Source organism: Heloderma suspectum, chromosome 14 (assembly GCF_057233095.1).
Source record: "Heloderma suspectum isolate Gila_16-S chromosome 14, 16-S_ref, whole genome shotgun sequence".
NCBI classification, from domain to species: Eukaryota; Metazoa; Chordata; class Lepidosauria; order Squamata; family Helodermatidae; genus Heloderma; species Heloderma suspectum.
The window spans coordinates 4,426,137-4,449,462 of record NC_139471.1 but is presented as its reverse complement, the minus strand read 5'-3'; the positions used below and the strand labels follow the sequence as shown (position 1 = coordinate 4,449,462).

Genomic DNA, 23,326 nt, shown 5'->3' with positions numbered 1-23,326 from the left:
CAGGCAGTCCCGGATCTCATGCTGATTCCAGTCTCGTTTGAACGTGTCTGACTTCACTTTTGTGCGTTTTGTACACCTAGATCCTAAGCAGTCTCCCAAGCAAAATAGCACCGACACCCAGGTAAGAGATGGCCGGTTTTCTGAAGCTGTTGAAGGCAAGGGAGGGGGAGGGGAGCCGCCCATTCCTGAGCAGGGGTGTATTTCCCATCCATTAGGGGGTGCCCCCCAATACATACATGCTGGCCATGTTGATGTTCTGAGCCCTATAAAGATCGTGTTATCTCAGCTGGAAGTGGAAGCTTTTGATCTGCTTGCCGCCCTGCCACAGGAAGAGAGGGGAGGGGGCGTTCACAAGTCCTAGACTCAGTGCGGCTCATTCTCATTGTGCTAAACCAGGCGTGGGTGACATGTAGGCCGCATCGGGCCTCCCATGGCTGTTTTTGCAGGCTGTGCCGTGGGGTTCCCTTCTGCTGCCACCTTTGCAGTGGTGGCAAACATCCGAGCAGTTTTGCAGGGAAACAAGGCACGCATGCATCATGCCCCTCATTTCCAAGTAGAATTGTACTCCCAGAAGCCTGACCCAGGTTCTAATCCCCACTTGGCCATGAAGCTCACGGGGTGACTTTGGGCCAGTCACTGACTCTCAGCCTAGCCTACCTCACAGGGTTGTTGTGAGGATAAAATGAAGAGGAGGTGGGTCATGTAAACTGCTTTGGGTTCGTTGCAAGAGGGGAAAAGGGTGGGATAGAAATGTAATCATAAAGAAAATAAAAAATAAGGTTGAGCCTACTGTTTGAAAATAATTTCATCCTACTTCTCCACCTGTGCCATTTAACTTCTCCTCTGCTGTGTTCAACGGATGGTTTGTTTACTTAATTTGTTCAGCTTGTTAGCAGTGAATTGTGAAATGGTTCTGTCTTCTTGTCTTGGCTCAGGTGCCGGCGGAGAGGAGATACCCCATCCAAAGCAAAGACAACAGCTTTTCATTCCAGGCAGGTGCTCCTCTTGATCTCCATACCTGAAATGTGGGGGGGGCGGGGATCTGCTTGGCCCAAAGGTGTCCAAAGAACAGGCTCCTGTGCGAACCTGACCAGTCACTAAAATCCATTTCGGAGGCCCTTTTCCACTCATCCCTGCCATCGGAGACGGATTGGGTAGATGGCAACTGGTGGTGGCAGAACCCCATTTGTCCAACAGTTCTGTCTTATCTGCGGCATATGCCTCTGTTCTTATTATATTGTAATTTTACCATGTGACGGGGGGAGATTGTATTGTATTCTATGGTTGTTTTTAAACGTTAGCTGTCTGGAGTGGTGCGTAAGCACCAGAAGCGTCATGGGACCTACATTTTCAATCAAATGAGTAGCATAATGTAGACATAGAAGGAAGAAGGAGAAGTGAGGGGGGACAGGAACAGGCCTTGCTCCATTTGGACTGCCCCTGCCAGGTGACGCAGGGCCATTCCAACAGCCTTGATGGCAGTCGGTTTTTTTCCTTTTCTCTCCCCATGCCCTTTTCCTTGTGTGTTGTTGTTTTTAGGTTGTAAGCCTGCAGGCAGGGACTGTCCTGTATTGAGTGAGTGAGTGAGTGAGTGAGTGATTGTAAACTGCTCCCAGGGGGGCTTTTGGAGGCTGCGGTGCAACATCAAAATACTTGTGGTATTGTGATACGAAGCAGCAGAAGCTCTCTGACTACTCCTATTTATTTATTTTGTATATAGTCAAAGAGTTTCTGCCACTCCTTGCCCCACTCTCTCCGTTAAAATGGTGTTGATCCATTTCTCCAGCACTACTTGGGCGCACCCGCAGCGTTGCAATTCACAGTCACGCTTATTTAACAGCCAGAACTCTTTTAGACCTGGGATGTGGGTGGGGGCGGTTATCTTACATCAGGGCACCTCCTGACAGCCTGCAGGAGTCATCAGCTCTTCCTTTCTGTGTTTCAGTTCTACTTCAACATCAGCTCCAAGAACCAGGAAGGCCTCTATAGTCTCTATTTCCACAAATGTGTTGGGAAGGACATGCGGAATGAGCAAGTCGTCTTCACCCTTGAAGTGAGTTGGTTTCTCCCCACCCCCCAAAATGTCTAACTTAAGGCGCAACCCTATGCATGTTCAGACATGCATTTATTTTCTGTCTGAACATGCATGGGAGTGTGCCTTTAATGTGTATGGGAAGGTCTGGAGGGTTGATTGGCTTGCAGCCGTGCAGCCGGAATGCTTTTGGTGACCGGGGTGTCCGAAGGCTACCCTGGGGAAGAGGGATCCATGCAGAACAGCCTGGGCTTAAAATAGGCAGCCTAATTGCATTAACTGTTAATGTTTTTTTTAATGCCTGGTGCTTCTCAGCTATCTGAGAACCTTTGTGCTCACTGGCCAGAGACCTGGAAGGTGAGAATAAGGACTTCCTCTCGTGCAGGGGTACACCCCAGAGGGCAGGATTTAGAACCCACGTGGGTTGGATTTATCCCCTGGGCCTGAGGGTCCCCCTTCCGGCTCTTTTGGCGCCGATTCCTTTTCAATTTAACGCTTCCTCCACTTTCAGATCGGGATCATGGAGGAGAATCCCAACAGCTACCTCTCAGCGGGAGAAATCCCTCTGCCCAAGCTCTACATCTCCATGGCACTCTTCTTTTTTATCGCTGGAGTTATCTGGATCCACACACTTCGGAAACGCCGGTAAGCGGGCGGCTTTACAAAGCGGCGACAGTCCTGCTCAAAAAGAGCCTCTTTCCCCTTCAGCCCTGCAAAATGTTGATTGGAACATTTTTTGCGCCTATGTGAGACAGTCTGCAAAGAACGCACAGGTTAGGCACGCGTCATTCCCACTGGGCGCTTCAGTTCCAGGGGCATCTGATTTCTGCCATGCTACTTCTGGGGCGTAAGTTGTAAAGCCAGAGATGGTTTCTTGGCAAGCTAGAACACCAGCCCTACGCTTCAGATCCAGAAGTCACACCCTTACTTATCAGTGCGTGGGAACTGGCCTTGATCAGCTCCCTAGTGCAAGGCACGCACTCTACACATCCTCAGAGGCACTCTGCTTTTCCGACTGTGCACATGTTGAATTTTAATATATTTGTTTTAACGTTGTGTTTTAATGAAGGTTTTGTTTTTAATCTGGATTTTATTGTTGGCTGCCTTGAGTGTTGTTAAATAAATAGGGGAAAACAAGCCCCACCCCCGTTGAAGCACAAGGCAGAAGACCCACAAGTACAGCACCGTGTTCACACGGGATTGCACAGAACACATCTTCCCATCCCCAGATTTCTTGGGTCAAGGGGGAGAACTGGTGCTGTCGTTGAAAGCTGGGGCGTGATACCAGGCATATATGTAACCAGTGGAAGTTGATGGCTCTGACTTCGATAGGGCTGTGAATCCATTCTGGGTTTCAGTGAGAACCAGCCAGAATTCTAAAGGAGCTATCCAAGGTGCTGAACCCTATCCCCAAAATAGGTTCGGCACCTTGGATAGCTCCTTTAGAGTTCTAGCTGGTTCTGACCAAAACCCAGAATGGATTCACAGCCCCACCGAAATCAGAGCCATTGACCTCTGCTGTATGAAACTGAGTTGATGGGTGACCCAGTTGTGGGGAAGTGTGATTTGGTAACCTGTGATTGGAGCCTACAATAAATCACCTACCTTCCCTCAGCTCTCTCTGTCAGCTACTATTGTGTTTGTTTATTTATTTCATTTCTATACCACCCAATAGCCAAAGCTCTCTGGGCAGTTTACAAAGATTAAAACATTTAAAAATACAATATACAGATTTTAAAATCCAGTCCCATAAGAACACACATGAACAGAATATACAAGAACATATACCTAAAACAACTTCAACAAGCAATCTCAAAGCAGACAACCATTACCATACGCCATTCCAGGATCAATTAAAACTTATCATATGCTGCCTCTCCTATTGTAATCAAACCTTTACAGACTACTTTCTCCCCACCTGATCTCTGGCTGCCTGAGACTTAGTGGGTGGTTATTCTGAACAGGACTTTCTCAGTGGTGGCACTGATCTCTCTCCTCCCATAGCACTTTTCTAGATGCCTCGTGTATAGGCAGCGCTGTTCCACAAGACTTTTGGGTCCCACTGATTATGGCGTTCTTTGGTGGTTTTCTTTATCCTTCCTGGTTGGGTTTTTGTTTGTTTGGTCTTTAGTTTTAGAATTATGGACTGCTGTCATATTGGTGTTGGTCTGCTTCACAAATAACGCTAATCTGTGGTTTGTTGCCCTGACCAAGCTTTTTTCTGGCAGATGATGGATTGAACAAACTGTGGCTTGTTTTCTCAATCCCTGGCTTGTTTGATCCCTTCTTCCTTTATCTGCTCCCTCCCTGTATCCCAAATGCCTTTGTGGTGCTTTCCTACTGGCTTGTGGAGTGGCTGGGTTTTTTTACCACTCTTGCCCGCCCCCTCTGTAACCTGGCAAACAACCCATGAGCAGCCCACAGTTCCGGGTTCACACAAAACGACCCATGGTTTAAACAGCCATGGGTTGTCACAACCCAACAACAAACCATGAGTTCTTTTTGTGTGGTTCATGGTTAACAAGCCATGTTTTATTAGCACAGCTGGGTTCAAACATCACAACAACCCATACCATGGGTTAGCGTTCTGTGTGAGCCAGGCTAATTTTTGTTTTATTTAATAGTTGTTAAACCTCCTCCCGGGCCCTGGATATAAAGCGGCAACAGAGTCCACAGGCGTCTACCTCTTTTCTAAAATATTTGCACCCTGCCTTTTGATTTTATGGATGCACCCTTAAAATGCTACATCACCTTAGTAGCTCTTCTGATGCTGGAGTCTTTGTTGCTCTTTAATTGTCACCTCTTCATTACAGGGCTGATGTGTTCAAAATCCACTGGCTCATGGCTGCTCTTCCTTTCACCAAGTCCCTGTCTTTAGTCTTCCATGCAGTAAGTAACATCTTGGTTCAACTGCCTGCTGTATATGCCACAGGGGTATTGGATGCGTACAGTGATGGGAGTCAGGCAAAAGGGCAGGGGAGAGGTAAACATCCCTTCGTAAAGTCTCCCAGTGTGCTTCTTTGTACCATTAACTGTGCTGATAACATCCGTGCTGTTGAAATGGAAAATATTACTGTACTGGTAGAGTGTCTGGCTAGGGCAGGGACACCCAGGCTTTTTGGCTTGGTAGGCACATTTGGAATTTTGAAAGAGTGTCCTGGGCGCTCTCACAAAATGGTTGCCATGGGGTGTGGCTACCATGGGGGCATGGCTATGAAATGGCTACTGTGCTGGGCAAGCCCGGTCACATAATACTTGTTCCCCAGAAGGCAAGCTGGTGAGACTAAGAGGAAAGCCGCTCGCCCAAGAACCTCAGTCTGAGGCAGCGATGGAGTCTGAGCACAAAACCACTCTTTGGAACCCAAATAAAGGTGGTGCTGGTGGGCAGCACTTCGCTTTGCAGCATGCCAGCCTCATGATGTTTTTTTTAATAAATCTTAAGAAATAAAAGAAAAATCAAGAGGGGCAGGGAGCCCGGTGGGTGCCAAGAGAGGTGTCTGCAGGAAGACTGGGTTCAAGTCTACGAGGGATGTTGGAGGAATCCATCTGGGGGGTGAAGCTTGCCGAGCTTTCCTCACCTCAGCCCCCTGGACTTCGGCTCGCTTCTCCATGAGCTGGTCCGACTCGATCTGCATTGAGTTAGGCCAGCTCGTGGATTTTTTTGTTGGTTTTGGTTTTCATAAATAGAAATTTGTGCAAACTGCAGCTGCAATTTGTGTAATTTGCTCAGATTTCGGCTGTAATTTGCTCAGATTTCGGCTGTAATCTGTGCAGATTTTTATTTATTGGGGGGTAGAGGGAGAACCCTGAGAAAAGTCCCCAGATTCTGGGGAAAACCTACGGCGCAGCTTGTGAATGCAAGCCAAGCTGGGCAGGGGGTGGGGATCTGCCAGGCCCCCAAAGGGCTGGTTTTTCAAACGACAGACATCCCTTGTCTCCACTGAGTTATAGAATTAGAAGGGAACTCGGAGATCACCTCACCCAGCCCCCTGCTTGATGCAGGCTCACTGGGTGATCTTGGGCAGGCCAGGTGGTCCGTCTCTCTGTGTGCCAAACCTACCTCACAGGGTTGCTGTGCGCATAAAATAATGGGGAGGAGGGGAAATACACTGCCCTGCCCTCCTTAGCAGAAAAAAGGCGTGATATGTAAGTGTAAGAAACATGAGAGGAGGCCATCTCGTCCAGCATCCTGTTTCCCACAGTGGCTGGCCAGACGCTTCTGGGAAGCCCCTAACCTTCTCAAGCAGTGTGTCTCTGAGCAACGAGAATGCAGAAGCACCATTCAGTTCTTATGGCTAAAGAACTCTGGATGGAGGGACCCTTCGTGGACTTGTCTGTTCTCAGCCGGCGGCCATTGGCACATCGTGTGGCCGTGAACTCCATAAAAGTGCTGGTTAATTGCATTTTTCTCTCACTGTTCTTCCAAGGGGCTCAGTGTGGCAGTGTTCTCTCCCCCACCCCACCTTTTTTTCCCTCACAACAGCCCTGTGAGGTAGGGTACATGTGTAAGTAGTGTGCCCAAGGTCGCCCAGTGAGCGACGGGCTGAGAACGCAGTGGAGCAGCGGAGCTGTCCCTGTTGCTCTCCTCCCCTCTCCCTTCTGGGGGGCTCTGGGGTGCGCCTGGGTCTCGCCTGAGGCCCCCTGGGATGGATGGGCTGGCCTGGTAGGCCAGATTTGGCCCGTGGGCCGGAGGCGCAACACTCCTGCCAGAGAGCCGTGACTGGAGCCCAGGGCCAGCCTCGAGGGCGGACACGGTGACTTGCCCCCCGGCGCTCTGCCTGTCAAGCAAGCAAGGGGGGCAGCGGTGATGGAGGAGGGGCAAGAGCACTTCCGGCAACAGCAGCGAGAAGGGAGACTTACCCTGGCATGGAAGAGGCCAGGGCTGGCGTCAAAAGTAGGCCTGGCCGGGCAGCTGCCGAAGGCCCACACCTGCTAAGGCTGCACTTCCTCTTCCCCATCGCACCCTGCTTGTTCCCCTGCCTCTTGCTCTGGCCCAGACAGAGGAGCTGGGGAGAAGCAGGAGCAGCAGATGCCATGGCCGACTTGCTCCCTTTTTAAGTCTCAGCCTGTCAGCTGCTGTGTTGTCTGAATAGTTCTGAAATGTCTTTGAATCCATTGCTTTCTTGCATTTTCATTTTGGTATATTAGTTTGGTCATGTCCTGTAGACCACCCTGCTATCCACAAGGATGAAGGGAATATACTTTTAATAAACAAATCCTGCCTGGAAAGAGCAGGATAAATACTTAAAATATTTGGTGCAGAGCTGAGTTGTACCTTTCTCTTCCAGATCGACTACCACTACATCTCCACTCAAGGTTATCCAATTGAAGGCTGGGCTGTTGTCTACTACATCACTCACCTGTAAGTGTACAGACTGCATCATTGTCCGTGTGTTTGTCCCCCTCCACTGAGGTTGGCCGGGGAGGCTTTGCTTTGGATCCATCTTTCCAGGAGATTAGCTTTTTGGGACTCGAGCAGGGCCTTCTTGATGACTGCACTGATCATGATGGAACTCCCTCTGCAGGGAGAGTTGCCTTTTCACCTCCATCTGTTTTCATCAGCGAGTGAAGACTGGTTGAGCCAGCAGTCTTCTATATCCATCCGCAGTAGAGGTGGAAGTTCCATGTAAATAGTTTACCCTGCGCATTTTTGATATTTGGCATTACGCTTTTGCGATGTATGAATGGGCTATTTTTAGATCGGAGTGGGGAACCTCAGGCCTGGGTGTCAGATCTGGCTGTCCAGGAGTCCCAATGGAGCCCTCCAGGGTTCTCCAGATAGCTACACCCCCTTCCTCCGGCCCCACCCCTTTTCCTCCAACCACTGATGGTTTACAGCCTTTTACACGTTTTTCCTGTTCTAAAAGGTTGAAATGCCTCTCCTTATGCTAAGTTTCTGGCAGCAAGAGCTTCAAGCTAAAATAGACTGGTGTTTTTTGGCTCCGCCCCTTTTGCCTCTGGCCCCACCCACAACTGGAACACGGCCCCTGAGAGCTTCTCCAAAATGGGATGTGGCCTCTGGCTCAAAGAGGTTCCCCTGTCTTAGTTGGCAGTACACTGATTTGGAATGCTACTATATAGGGAATTATTTTATGGATACAATTTCATAGACCGTTTCCAAATCCAGGATGGCACAAGTTGGACTCCAAAGTAGCAAAGCTCCCAATAAAACGTTGACCTCACCTGAGGGTATTTGGCATATCTCTGAACCCAGTCTCCGAACTGAAGTCCTCTCACTGGAAAAGGGAAGTGCCAGAGAACTCGGAGGCCAAGCAAATGATTTGCACGCAAAAGATCCCAAGTCCCGGGGGTGGGGTTGACGTAAAGTGCTCTGGGAGAAACAAGCTTTTTTCAGGGTGCAGGATGGAAATGTAGAAAAGTCTGGTTTTAAAATTCTTTGAAATCTGCATTAAGAGGGTGTGCATGTGTGTGGCATTTTCAACATGACTTGGGTAACATTTCCCTTTGACTTCTAAAAGACATGTAGTTTCTAGAGTGGACATTGTGGCAAGGGATCGTGGGAACTGCAGTCCAACACATCCAGAGGGTGCTAGGTTGGGGAAGGCTGTGCTTGAGGTCTGAGGAGAATCGCTTTGTCGGGCAGTGCTAGCTCCCGTTCATGGCTGGCGGGCGCTTTGCTTCCCAGGTTGAAGGGAGCCTTGCTGTTCATCACCATCGCTCTCGTTGGCACTGGCTGGGCGTTCGTTAAGCACATCCTCTCAGACAAGGACAAGAAGATCTTCATGATCGTCATCCCGCTGCAGGTGAGGCCAGCAAGGCTTCTTGCTGGGAAGGGGCTTCCCCCTGCTGCATGCGTTTTAAGGGAGCGCCATGCTCTCCCCTTGACTAGGGATTGGTCCCACGCTCAAGCCCCACCATCCCACCCGTGGAAGCCCTGTTCGGCTACTCCACTGGCTTCTGAGACTTCAGCAGGGATTGCTCGCTGCCCTGTTCTGTGGTTCCTTGAGCTTTCTCCATTGACCTGGTTCGCACAATCACCATGGGTTAAACAAGCCATGGCGGGTTGTTCAAGCCACGGTGTGTGCCAAGCCTCATTTGCCTACTCACCAACCTGGGCGTGGTTTGTCAGGTTGTCTGAACCCGGCTTGTTGCAGGGAGAAACAACCGTCAAATCATCCAACAACAGCCCATGGGGTATTTGAGGGTTGCTTCTCTCTCTCAGGAGGCATGGCACCTGGGCTCAGATGACATGGCAAGCCATGTCCAGGCCATTGATTAGGCAAATAGCACCTGGCATATACTGCAGCTTCAAGCAGACACTGTGGCTTGTTTAACCCACGGTGATCATGCAAACTGGCCCATTGGCAGGCAGAAAAAGGCAAGAAGAAAACAGGACGCATAATCAAACAATGGAATTGACTACCATAAGCTGTAGTAATGGCCACCAATTTGGATGGATTTAAAAGGGAATTAGACAAATTCCTGGAGAAGGCTATGAATGGCTACTAGTCCTGATGCCTCTAAGCTACCTCCAGTACCATTAGCAATGTGCCTATGCATACCAGCTGCTGGGGAACACGGGTGGGAGGGTGCTATTGCACTCCTGTCCTGCTTGTGCATTTTCCGTTGACAGCTGGTCAGCCACTGTGTGAACAGAAAGCTGGACTAGATGGACCCTGGGTCTGATCCAGCAGGGCTGTTCTTATGTTCTTAGGACCTTGGAGAGCTCTGAGTGGGTCCTGCTGGCTGGAGCTCTCTCCTACTAGGACCATAGGAGGATGTTGTCTCAGCAGGGAGCTGAGGCCAACTGAAGGCTTATGCAGGCTGGCAAGTCCCATAGTGTGGTCACTTCTGCCCCTCTGGGGGGAGATGACTGGATTATTAAAGGCCCCTCGCCTGATTTTGTAGCCTGGGACTTCTGCAAGGCTGGGAAGATGGAGGTGCTGCTGAGGGCTCATCCTCTGCCCCAGAGGACGATGGCAGGGCCATGTCCTCTGGCTGGAAGGGTCCTGAGTAAGGCACTGTCTGTCCTACCCTCGAGGAGGTAGCCTGTGTCTCATCCTTATCAGAATCCTCTGTTGTAAGGCCCAAGCACTGAGGATCATTATATCCACCCACTTCCAAACAAATCTTTGCAGCCACAGGGGCTAGAATCTTGCTTGCTCATTTTAAATGAGCGCTGAGAGTCCTGGGAAACAGAATTTTGCAGTCCTGCAGAACGTTGCCGATACTGCTTTGTACAAACCTGGCATGCTTCTGGTGTCCTTACGGTGACCAACGTCTCTCTCTTGCCCTTTCCCAGGTCTTGGCGAACGTCGCTTACATCATCATCGAGTCGACAGAAGAAGGCACGACGGAATATGGACTGTGGAAAGAGATCCTTTTCCTGGTAGACTTGCTTTGCTGCGGGGCCATCCTGTTCCCAGTTGTATGGTGAGTTGCTACAGACGGGCTCTGCAAACACAGTCCACGTAACCTGGTCAGTCGCAGTCCTTACAGGGCCGGGTTTGGGGGCAGGAAACCCCGGTGACCACCTGGAATAGCAGGCTTCATCTGGCACTTTTCACGGGCTGTTGACTCAACTATTTCTTGATGTTCGTTTCTTACATTTTTATCCGGCCTTCCTCTAAGAGGCTGAAGAGCCCGTGCTTGGTTCTCTCTTTCCCCCCTCCATTTGATCACTGCAGCAACCCTGGAGTCACACTAGGACCACAAGACCTGGGTTCAGACTCCCCTTCAGCCCCACAGTTTACTGTAGGGATGGGGAACCTCCAGGCTGGCAACCAGATGCAGCCTGCGGGAGGTCCCCGCCTGTCCTGCTATGGCTGAATCAGACTCTGTTAGAATGCATTATGGTGCACCCCAGAAGGCAAGGCAAGAAAGCAGGCAAACGGTCAAGCACAAAGGTTTCAGTCCAGTATGGGATCAGGCTGAGGCAGGAGTGCTCAAGACACAAGCAAGGTCAAAGCTCAGTTAAGCTGTCAGATACAATGCACAGCCCAGAAGCAGAGTCAAGCAGGAGTCCTAGGGGCAGGAGCACAGAGGTTCACTCACAAGGCAAGGTCAGGAAAGGAAGATACAAGGCCCTGGAGCTGCTAGGATGATGTTGTTCTAGCATCAGCTAACCTAAAACTGAAGGCCTATATAGCTGGAGCTTCCTGAGCCCCACTCAGGGCTCAGCTACGGTTTCAGGCCGTGTTCCCGAGGAGTCCTTTCCTCTTGAGGAATCATCCTCTGTAATTGAGAACGTCTTCTCAGAGGAGTCCTGTTGGCCTGCCTCTTGAGGCAATGACGCTCTCGGGGTCTAGGTGGTTGCCTGGTCTCTGCCTCAGAGAGGGAACTCCCCTCCACCTGCAGGGATGGACCTCGGGGATCTTCTCTGAGGGCCCAGGCCCTGCCAGATCTCCTGGCATGGGTCTCTCCTTGGTGTTTTCTGTCTCTGGGAGCTCTAGCTCCTCCTCAGAGGGGGACTCTTCCAGTGGGGGCATGATACCACCCAAACAGCCCACTTCCCTGCTGCCCTGACCTCCAGTCAGAGATAAGGGATTTCTCCTCCTCCCTGTCACGCTGCAAGGAGGCTTTCTAGAAAGCCTCCATTACTGCCAATGGAGGCTTTTAAAACCCTAATTGCAGCGTGTGTCTGGGGTGTGTGTGCGCATTACTTGAGGGAAGAACTACCTCCTCTCCAGCACTGCAACACCACCACCATCCCTGAAAAATCTCTTTAAAATCAGGCTTTTAAAAAGCCTCCATTTGCACCGTTGGAGGTTTTTTAAAACCTGGTTGCAGTGGGGGAGGTGATATCTGCAACTGTGAATGGGGTCTGGGTAACCCCACGGGGGGGGGGGGATGCCAGGAGTGCCCCTCCCCCCCACTGCTGGCCCATGGACCCTGACGTGGTTGCCCAGAACCAGTTCAGACTTCAAAAGGTTCGCACCCCTGGTTTACTGGGTGGCCAGTTGGGACAGTCTCTTTCAGTTGCTGTGAGGATAAAAACAGACCATTCATTTCCATCGGACTACCTTTGCTTTGCTTGTGCTCCTGGCAAACTCTTCCTTTTTGGCTGTGGAGCTTTGGTGTGTGACCTGCCATGCCATATTTCTGGGGCTATGAGGAATTTGCAGCAGGCCTTCCTAGCCGACAGAGGATGCTGTATTCTTGAGTCAAGCCTGGAAGGTCTGTAGCCTGGGGATGGAGAATTTAGATTTTTGTTCGCAAATCGTGTCCCGTTCACAACCCTGAACATGAGCACGAGAGCACGTCTGTCGAAAATGTTTGGAAAGTGCATTCGAAAAATTGTGCTTTTTTTAAAAAAATGTGCCTTTTCACGCTTTTGTCTATGGGGAAAAGTGTGCATTTTGCATGCCCTTAAAAAAAAGAAGCATTTTTCCCATTCGAAATGGGTACTTTCCCCATTCGAATGAAACCGGAAAAGAGCACAGTTGAATATGGGAAACGAGGTGAGCCAAGCCTCGAGGTAGTTTTCAGAGAATCTCGCTGATCATGAAAGTCGCTTCTTCGCCCATCCCTGCTGTGAGCCCCGTTGGTGGTTCATTTCGTTTCATTTATTATGTTTCTATTCCATTCAATAGCTAAAGTTATCTGGGTAGTTAATAAATATTTTTAAAACCCTTAAAATACAGCATTATGCATAATATAAGAACAGTTTAGCTACAAACATATCAACAGAGCACATGCATCCAAACAATATCCCATGACCTGATTAAAACCTCCTCATTATCCATAGTATAAAAACAATTTCCATACAAACATATAAACAGACAGCACACACAGACTCGCATATCTAAACAATTTCACACAATCAACAAGAATTAAAATCCAGGACCTGATTAAAACTTCATTGTATGCTGCCAGATGCCTGAGAGAAGAGGAAGGTCTTAACCTGGCACTGAAAAGATAACAATGTTGGTGTCAGGAGGGCCTCACTGGGGAGTTTATGCCATAATTGGGGGCCACCACAAAGAAGGCCCTTTCCCTTGCTGCCAACTTCCAAGTCTCCCTTGGAGGAGGGCTTACATGATGAGTAGCATACAGGTAGGTTTGATGGCACTGCTCACTGAGCATCAATGGACTTGAAGATATTAAATGGTAACTCATAACCGGTTCACACAGACCTCTTTCTTCTAGGTCAATAAGACACTTACAGGAGGCCTCTGCAACAGATGGGAAAGGTAAGGAATTCATCTTGATTGAGCTCTTTCTCTGTATAGTTCAAAAAACACTGGAATGTTGTTGATTTAAAGGGAGTTCTGGTTTTCTCACTTAAGCAGGGGTGGACAACCATGGAGGGGGGGGCTGCATTGGACCCCCCCAGAACAGCTTCCAACACAAGTAGAATTGTTGGCTGTATTCCCAGTAATTCTGCTGGGAAATACAGCATGTGGGGGGCTCCATACAGAATTGCTTGCAGTCCGCTGGTGCATGGGCAAGGAACCCTGTGGTGACTGTAAAACTCCCTCTGAGCTGCGTGTTGCCCACCTGTGCCCTTGGGGGTGGGCTGGTGGCCCAGCTGGCGTTCTACAGATTCTGTTAGCCACCGTACAGCCTGTGGATCTAGTGAGGTTTCCTGCTGGAAGACATACATCTGTGTGCTCTTCCCCACCCCCTTTTTTTAAAAAGCAGTAAGACACATCTCACCCTTGAATGTCAGATTTAATGTACACTGATGCGTTGCCGTTCTGCGCTGTCTTCATGTGAGGTCAGGGCCTCTTGTGGGTAGAGAGTTTTTTGAACCCTTGGAGAGTGGGGGCCTGGAGAAGTGAATTTCCAGCGGTGAAAGCTTTTCACATGCATTTATCTTGCAATCCTTGAAACAACCCTGTAAGGTGGGTGAGGCCAAGAGAGAGTGGCGTGCTGAAGGCCACTGAGGGAGTCTACGGTAGAGGCCCAGTTTGAACGGGGACTTCACGATTCGTAGCTTGGTCTGTTAGACGTGGGGTCTCGAACGTAGTGCCCGTGGACACCTCTGCCCCTCCTGATTTTTATTTTATTTCTTAAAGTTGTTTTACATTTTTAAAAAATGAACTAGGAGGCTGGTGTGCTGAAAAGCCATTGCTGCCCTCCGGGGCCATCTTGATTTCGCTTCCAAAGAAGGGCTTTGTGTTTTGGAGTTCAGACCTGACCTCTGCCTTGTCCTTAGGTTCTTGGGCCGGTGACTTTTATTTTAGTCTCTCACCAGTTTGCCTCCTTGGAAATGAGTGTACTGTGACTGGCCATGCCCACTGTGGCAGCCATTTTGTGAGCGCACCCACGACACTTCCTTAAAATTCCAAATAGGCCCACCCATCCAAAACAGTTGGGGACCCCTGCCACAGTACCTGCAGGGGATTCCCCCCAGGCCGCTTCAAGCCTCCGTTTAAAAACCATGTGGCAGGCCAGCCTTCAGATGAACTCACAGCAGCCATTTAGCCGCTCATCGCATTGTTTTTAAGAGCGGTGATTTTCTTTTATGGCCCAAAGTTCCCTCCAGTCACTGAAGCGCAGACATGCCATCAATCTGCTCCTCAGCATGCAGGAATAAATTCACAGAAGGGCTATTTTAAGATCACCTTGATGATATGCCCACTGACCCGAAATGATTGGGGACTCCAGTGTAGGACACTGAGCCACAGCCATTTCCCCTGTGTAGGGCTGCGTAGACGCTGGAGCTCAACAGAAATGGAGCTGCTCAGGAACAATACCCCAAGCCCTTCTCTCTTGCAAGGCCCATGACATGAGTTCAGTGCCTCTCTTTGGCATGGGGCCAGAGCCCAGGGGCTGGTGGTCTAATCCTCTTTTGTCTTTTGCCTAGTGGACAGAAGTGGAGCACTTTTCCTTCTCAAGTAGTTGGAGTGAATTTGCATTTGCTCCCCCCCCCCCCCCCGATAACGTGTGGTAACGTGCAAATGGCAGATCTGTTGGCATTCCTGGCGCTCCAGATTGTTTTCTTTTGTAATGTAGGCTGACAGAGGAGACATTGCATGGAGGGCCAGGTTGGCAGTTCTGCTTAGGTTGCCTGTCCCACGGCTGGAATGTTACTATCCTTTTCTTTTGCAAAGGGTTCCATCTCCCACAGAACCTCAGACCAGGGTCTTGAATGGGGACAGAGGAACAGGAATGGCCGCTGCCTTCGGACCTTATGAGTGGAACTGCCAGAAACAAAATTCAAAATGGTCTTGAGAGGTTAGAAAACTGGGCAGAAAACAACAGGATGGAATTGGATAGAGGCAAGTTGCAGAGTCCTTCTTTTCAGAAAGAGAAAGCAAATGCACAGGTCTAAGATGGGGGATATCTGGCTTGGCAATAGTACACGTGAAAAGGATCTTGGAGTTGCAGTCCATCACAGACTGAACTATGAGTCAGCAGGGTGATGCTGCTGCAAAAAAGGCCAATGCAATTTTAGGTTGCATCAATAAAGCATAGTTTCAAAATCACAGGAAGTGAGAGTTCCACTCCACTCTGCGCTGGTCAGACCGCACTTTAAATACTGCGTGCCAGGTCTGGACACCACACTTGAAGAAGGATTCAGATCAGTTGGAACCAGCTCAGAGAAGGGCAACAAAGATGATTAGGAGACTAGAAACTTAATCCTATGGGGAAAGATGGAAGGAATGAGGCCTTGAAAAGAGAGGTTAAGGGGGAATATGATCGCGCTTTCCAAGTCCCTAAAGGGTTGTTACACAGAAGAGGGCTGTGGCGTGTTCTCTGTCATCCAAGACATGAAATAGCAGGTGTAAGTTACAGGAAGGCAGATTTTGGTTGAACCTCAGGAAAAACGTCCTTAAAGTCACAGCAGTCAGACAGTGGAACTGTTTCCCTAGGGAGGTGGTGGGTTCTCTGTCCTTGGAGGTATTCAAGCAGAGGCTGGACGGCCATCTGTCAGGGATGCTTTAAGCTGCACTACTGCACTGAGCAGGGGGTGGACTTGATGGCCTCAATGGCCCCTTCTAGCTCTAGGATTCTGTGCCAGAGGCATCTGTTTGGCCCGATCCGGTTGAACAGGATGCTGGATGAGACTGGCTGTTAGTTGGATCCACCAGCACTGCTCTCGTGGTTTTAGCCTTGGTTCTTAGCAGCCAGATCAGCACTAGCGAGGCCTTCCATTTGCTGCGACAGCTATGCTGGGGAGCCATCCAGAGCGGCCTCGAAGTAGCAGCCGTTTTAGGATCACACGGAGGGGGAAGAGAACCACCTCTGCGAGATGTTTAGGAAATTCTCCCCCACCTAGCGGTGTGTTTTTCCCCCCTCTGAGAGTCACGGCGACTTTGAAACAGAAATGTCAAATCCAACAGACAGGAACATTGCCGGACCTCCTCCGGTGAATTGCTCACCCCAAACGTCAAAGGACAGTCGCGACGTTCAGTGCTGACGCCGGCTGCGAGCCATGCTGCGCTGAGCAGAGCTTTAAAGAAGCGACACGCAGAGCTGAAATGCGACAGCAGCAGGAGATGTTGCTGCCCAGAGATCCTCACTGGCCTGCAGCTATGACTGTGAGACTCGGGGCGTATGAACCCTCGAGGCTGGACCAGGGGAAGAGCTCTCTGAGCTGCGGGACGAGGCGGCTAACACAGACAGCGCCCCCCCCAGCTACCCTCTATTTATTCTTGCGAGAAGTCACAGAGAAGCAGAAGGCTTCTTGCCACACAGAGCCATGCTTGCTCAGGCATGAAATGATGTTCGGACTGAGAGCTTCGCCCGCCGCTCCTGTCCCATCAGGAGTGGGGAAGCTGCTTCCAGCCCGAGGAAAAGGCGACGGCCCAAAGATACCTGCCTAGTTTAGCGTAGAGCTCTTCCTGCCAGTCTCAGCTTTTGGAGAGGCCTTTCAGCCTTGTAGAACGGGGGCGGAGGGAATGGCACATAAACGTGGAAACCACCAAACAATCGGTGGGAAGTGGGGAGAGGCATGGCTTTCTGGGGAACCCCAGAGAGCCGGATTAGGAGGTTCTGCAGCCCTGATCTGGCCCATTATTGTCTGTTCCGACTGGCAGGAGCTCTCCAAGGCTTCAGGCAGAGAGGGAGTCCTTCCCAGTCTTAGGCCTGAGGCCTTTCTGCCTGGAGACGCTGGGAGTTGAATCCCAGCAGCCATGCACGCAAAACATAGCTTCTGCATTTGAGCTATGACGGTTCCATGTTGCAGCCTTTACGCATTGTATGTATTTATTTGAAATATCTCTTGGCCACCTTTCAGGGCAGAAGCCCTCCCAAGGCAGCATACAACAATAAAACACATAAAACGGGTAGGATACTAAAAGCAATAAAAACAGTAAGGACACAATAAAAACAGCAATAAAAAACCCTTATTACTATTTTTCTATTAATACTACTACTAAACTGGACAAACTGGAGAGGGTTCAGAGGAGGGCAATGAAGATGATCAGGGGACCGGAATCAAAGCCCTATGTGGAGAGACTGAAAGAACTGGGCCTGTTTAGCCTTGAGAAGAGAAGACTGAGGGGAAATAGGATAGCGCTCTTCAAGGACTTGAAAGGTTGTCCCAGAGAGGAAGGCCAGGATCTCTTCTCCATCATCCCATAGGGCGGGATACAGAATAATGGGCTCAAGTTACAGGAAACCAGATTCCGGCTGAACATCAGGAAAGACTTCCTGACTGTTAGAGCAATACGACAATGGAACCAATTCCCTAGGGAGGCAGTGGGCTCTCCTACACCGGAGGCATTCAAGACAAGGCTGGACAGCCACTTGCCAGGGATGCTCTGACTTGGATTCCTGCATTGAGCAGGGGGTTGGACTCGATGGTCTTGTAGGCCCCTTCTAACCCTACTATTCTATGATTCTAATATACTGGGTTGGATCCAGATGTAGTCCTGTTCAAAGTAGACCATTGAAATAATTTGGACTTCATGACCACCCGAAATCCCCATCATTTTAATGTGTCTACTCTGAGTAGGACCTAAATCTGGATCCAGCCCATGGGATTTACTGCATTGTGAGCTGCTGTAAGAGCCCTCTGAGCTGGATAGCAGTATAGGATTTTTTTTTAAAAATAAAGGAATTGTGCAAATATTTATGTAACTTGGTATAGCTTGATCAGACCTTGTTTTTCTTTGTGCCAAGTGGACTGGTAAAAAGTCTATTTGGCCAGCCAAATGTGTACTCCAGGCTGGGCGGGACAGGGGTAAGAGAGAGTCTCCTTCCAGTCATCTGAAGGTTGCTTTATAATGTCCCTGTGCAGATTAGTCAGTGGCCTGAAGTTTTGTTCCATTTCTTTAAAATATTCATATCCTGCCATTTTATACAAATGCGTCTCAAGGCAGCGTATAACGAGCTTGGCAAATAATGCTAAGAAACTAAAACAGAGGTTAAGCATGAAATAAATAAAAGCAGCAGTAAAAATAGATTAAAATCAACAGCAGCGAAACAGCCCTAATTAGCTGAGCAGATGGGCCCCAACCTCCTTCTGAAATAGTTTTAACTTGCTGCTGGAAGGCCTGTGCTGAGGCAAGCAGCCCAAACCTTTGCAGGGCTTTGGTGCCAATGTGGAAAAGACACTGTCCCAGGTAACCTCTCCTGCCCCCCACCATTCCTCAGATAGCGAGGGGACCGGAGGCATGTTTTAGTAAACGTGTAGTGCCTTTGGAAGTTGATGGATCCTGTCTCTGTAGCATACATATTCTGAAAAAGGTGAGCTGTTACTGTGAGCCTGCAGAACTTGGTGGACATCCTGACCTCTTTTTCCCCCTCCTCCTTTCCCCGGCGCCCCAACTTCTTGTCTTATTTTTCAGTGTTGTGAAAATGGCATGCTAGGTCCTTTGAAAGGGCTGGGTGGGGTGTTTGGGAGAAACCTCCCCTTGTTTTCTCAATCTTTATGCCACCGTTGCTCAATGCCATTGGGAACATTGCTAGCACAGGCAATAAAAGCTAAAGGAAATACAGGCTGAGAGAAACAGAAGAAGCGAAGGCTAAGGTGATAGTGGGCCAAGGAGGGAAATCCTACCTATCAAGGTGACTTTTGAATCGAGTGAAAGCACTCGGTGTGGTGGGCAGAGGGAGCATGTAAGGCTCCCTATCTCTGTGTGGTTTATTTATTATGTAATAGATTTATGTACCGTTTACCATATATTAAAATTTTCTAAGTGGTTTACCAAGCAATTTGCAATGCACCGATGAATTGAAAAGGGGGGTGGGGAGAGCCACCTTTTGTGTCCTTTAAAAAAGCTTCTGTCCCTGGTCACCTTGAGGTGATTGATACTCGCCGTAGGTGAGCAGCCAAGACTGCAGGTGACCTGTGTAGTGAGGCAATATAACCTGCCTTTCCATAGGGTGCTACTGCTCTCAAATGATTCCTTATTGATATTCACAGGAAGTGGTGGGAGGTGGGAGATGCTTATACCCATCTGCTGCTTTGGGTTCCTCCCCTCCTAGAGCTGCCCTCCATCTTGTAGTGAGGTCCCCTCCGTAAGAACATCAGAAGAGCCCTGCTGGATCAGAGCAAGGGACCATCTAGTCCAGCATTTTGTTCGCACAGTGGCCAAACAGCTGTTGCCCAGGAACCCACAAGCAGGGCATGAGTACAACAGCACCCTCCCGCCCATGTTCCCCAGCAACTGGTGTACATAGGCCACTGCCTGTGATACTTGAGCTAGCACATCGCCATCAGGACTAGTAGCCATCGATTGTCTTCTCCAGGAATTTGTCCAATCCCCTTTTAAAGCCATCCAAATTGGTGGCCATCACCACTTCCTGTGGTAGCGAATTCCATAGTTTAACTATGCGCTGTATGAAGAAATCCTTCCTTTGAGCTGTCCTGAATCTCCCACCAATCAGTCTCATGGGATGACCCCGGGTTCTAGTATTTTGAGAGAGGGAGAAAAACGTCTCCCTCTCCACATTCTCCACACCACGCATAATCCTGTAGACCTCTATCTTGTCTCCCTTTCCCTCCTTTTTTCCAAGCTAAACAATCCCAGCTGTTGTAACCTTCTCTCACAGGGGAGATGCTCCGGCCCCTTGAGCATTTCAGTTGCCAACAGCTATTTGAGTTCTTCCCTTCCAAAAGTGAATGTGGGTCATTTCCCCCTTCTCTGTCTTGCAAATCCTTTCCCCCCTTTTTGCAGTGTGTCTATGAATTTGCAAACCATTGTTCTAAAGGAGACCTTGAGGGCTGAATTTTGTTTTAGAGACGCTCTCGGGGGCTGCATGGTTGACGGTCAAAACGCCTCCCCTGAGACTGAGTTGCCGGCAGTAAGAGCTTTCAGCTACAATACATTGGCACCTTGGCCACGCCCCTTTTGCCTTTGGCTCCACCCACCACTAGAATGCGGCCCCTGAGAGCTTCTCCGGAGTGGAATTTGGCCCTCCGGCTGAAAGAGGTTCCCTGCCCTTGATGTAGAGCCTCCTTTTGCAGGCAGGCACGCTGATTTCTTTTGAAAAGAAACTTAAAATGCCAAGCAAGCCTTCAGCTATTATCTCCCTCCACTGCATATGAATCATGTCCTGCTATATTCCTAAAATAAATAACAGACATCATAATGACAATTGGACCAGTGGTTTTGAGTCATGATTGGACTCTGATTTTCTTCCTCCCCTCACCTGGCTCTTGCTTCTGTTCCAAATGCTCCTTAAGTTTGGGGAAGAAGAAAGAAATCCCTTCGTTATGCCATCGTTGTGCCACTAATAGGTAACCTAGCTGCGGGGAAGAAGAAAAATTCCAGCAAGAAGACAGAATAGCTGTGCACACCGGACTGCCTCTCACCCTTTTCCATTCTTGTTGCTGTCTTTTATTAATCTTCCTCTCCTCCTATTTTGCTCCAGATATTTGATTCAGACAGGGGCAGTGCTAGGTGCTTAAAAGGTTTGGGCCTCAAGACACAAGTCTCTGCAACATCTGCATATGCTGGTTTGTATCTACATATGCACTTTTAGAAATAATTACTAGGATTTATTTAAATTTTACAGAAGGCGAAGCTGGGCAATTCATTTCTCATCCAAATCCTCTCAGCTAAAATGAATTCTTCAATGAATCTGCACTGTGACCTAGATCATCCCAGACCATGGGGAAAGTTTTTTAGAACTTCACTGCCACGCAGAGGACAATTTGGGGTGTGTGTGTGTTGCTGGATGTAGGAAGGGGAGAGTTAACCTTTCCCTTCCCAATGGCAAGCCCCCTTGAAAATTGTCCCTTGTATGGAAATTAAGCTGAGAAAAAAACCTTCTGTTGTTCCGGGTTCAACTCTGCCAGGCATTGAACCTGCGGAGGCTGGGGGCTCCGATGTCAGTGGGGCGGTGAATCCGCTCCAGGTTTCAGTCAGAACTCTAAAGGAACTGTTGAAGGTTCTGAACCCATCTTGGATAGCTCCTTTTAGAGTTCTGACTGAACCCTGGAGCGGATTCAGACATCAGAGGCACCAGTCTCCAATACTGTTAGCTTCTGCACTCTGCCAACTTGCTCACTGCTGGCTTTCATGTGCCTGTTTTATGCTCTTGGTAGCTCTCAGCCTGCCCCTGGTGCTGACAAACAGGGCATTTAAGTGCTTACATTCTGAAGCGCTCCATCCCTAAGGCTTCTCTCTCCTTGAAACACACGGGACGGAAAGCGCGCCGTTCCTGCCTGATGTCCTTAAAGCACATTTTGTGGTCCTGTGTGCACAGCCAGCATTGCTAATGCAGGCCCAACACCTCCGCCCTCTGCAGGGTTGGGAGAGCGGTGTGAGGCCCCGTTCCTTGTCCTTGCGCCACCCGCGGGAGCCGGCATCTGCAGGTGGCTCTCTCAGTCACATCGATACATGGCCACATTCAGAGCAGGCCTCCGCCTGAGCTTTCCGGTTGACAAGCATCTTGGCTCCAGGTCCCTTGCCTGTAACACGGACCGAGCAAACTGCAAGGATCCGTCATGGGAACCTGATTGCTTTTTATGACTGCTGCAAATAGGGCTGTCTCCAGTCATGAGTGGGATGTGATGTATTGGTACGAGCAGAAGGTTTCTTGCTGCTCTTGCGGTTTTTGCCCCCTTCCTTTTGACTGGCAAAATAAACATGCTGGGACCTCTGGGGGGAGGGGGGAAACACCCCAAATTATAACCATTGTGAAAAGTCTGGCTTTTTACACACTCAGAAATCTTTTTGTTTTGATCCTTTACTAGGGCTGCAACATCTAAATGATAGGTTACAGTTACGTCAGTCATTAAACTCTGGAATTTTGGGGGCACATTTGGAATTTTGAGAGTGTTGTACGCACTCTCGCAAAATGTCTGCCATGGGGCGGGGCTTGCCCATTCATAGAATGGCTGCCATGTTGGGCCTGGCCGGTCACAAAATGCTCTTTTACCCAAAAGGCAAACTGGTGAGGCTAAAAGAAAAGTCCCTTGCCCAAGGACCAAAGTCCAAAGCCAAGGTGGGGCGGGAGGGGGGCATGTCTGAGCTCCCAAACACAGAACCACTCTTTGGAAACCAAATAAAGATGGCACTGGAGGACAGCCCTTTGCTTTGCAGCACACCAGACTTCCTTAAAAAAACAACAACCTCACCTTAAATCAAAATCTGGAGTGGTGGGAGACCCTGGTGAGCGCCACCACATTGGAGACACCAGCCCTGGAGAGAATTACGCAGAAAGTTGGCCGTGCATCTGGGTGGGCAACTTGTGACCCTCCGAATCTTTGCAGAGTGTAGTTAAAGTGGGTCTCTGTCTAAGGAGGTTGCATTTGGCTGTCCTTAACGACGTGGCTGGTGGTGGAGGTGGGGAACCAGTCATGGGGGACACCTATCCCCTGGTGAGTGTAACGCGTCAGCCCAGCCTGTTTCTGCATTTGAGAAACGTGTCCTGTGTGGCCAAGAAAGCCTGTCCTCCTTTCTCAGATCTTTGCCGGTTTCTCAGCCCCCTCTGCCCTTCAGGCTGCAGTGTTGACTTCTCTGTCTTTTTCCTTAAGACGCAAGAGCTGCAGGCCGCCCCTCTTTCCATCACCATGTTCGGTAGACCTCGTCCCCCCAACACACACACACACCCGTCCCCAGCTTTGCCCTAGAAAGCACCGTGGTCTAGATCTGGTGAGATGAAGCTCACTGAGCAAAAGCCTGGTCTGTTCTACCCCCTCCTGTAGCAGCCGATGGAAGAGATCTCGGAAGCTAAGCAAGGTCAGCCCTGGTTAGTACTTGGATGGGAGACCACCTGGGAATCAGGCTTCCTGCATTGAGGAGGGGGTTGGACTCGATGGTCTTGTAGGCCCCTTCCAACCCTACTATTCTATGACTTTAAAAAGAATCAATCCTATATATTTTATTATAATTAATTATAAATATATATTAAAAATATAAATATATAAATTTATTGAGAGAGAGATTTATCTCCTCGGGCAAAAAGGCTCCTGAAGCTGGCTGCCTG

The 23,326-nt window shown here is 49.4% G+C and overlaps 1 protein-coding gene across 2 annotated transcripts in view; it reads left to right on the top strand.

The window, feature by feature from the left end:
- GPR107 (G protein-coupled receptor 107) overlaps positions 1-23,326 on the top strand; it is a 63,801-nt gene that overhangs the window by 24,791 nt on the left and 15,684 nt on the right. The window contains exons 6-15 of one of the 2 annotated variants that reach the window (XM_084821055.1): positions 81-121; positions 936-992; positions 1,946-2,053; positions 2,544-2,677; positions 4,846-4,921; positions 7,321-7,394; positions 8,679-8,796; positions 10,296-10,426; positions 13,142-13,185; positions 15,052-15,188. In XM_084821055.1, coding sequence (XP_084677181.1) covers positions 81-121; positions 936-992; positions 1,946-2,053; positions 2,544-2,677; positions 4,846-4,921; positions 7,321-7,394; positions 8,679-8,796; positions 10,296-10,426; positions 13,142-13,185; positions 15,052-15,089 — 821 coding nt within the window. In that variant the 3' untranslated portion in view covers positions 15,090-15,188. Of the gene's footprint in view, positions 1-80; positions 122-935; positions 993-1,945; positions 2,054-2,543; positions 2,678-4,845; positions 4,922-7,320; positions 7,395-8,678; positions 8,797-10,295; positions 10,427-13,141; positions 13,186-15,051; positions 15,189-23,326 lie in introns of those variants that run through there. The other variant, XM_084821054.1, reaches the window with a different exon arrangement.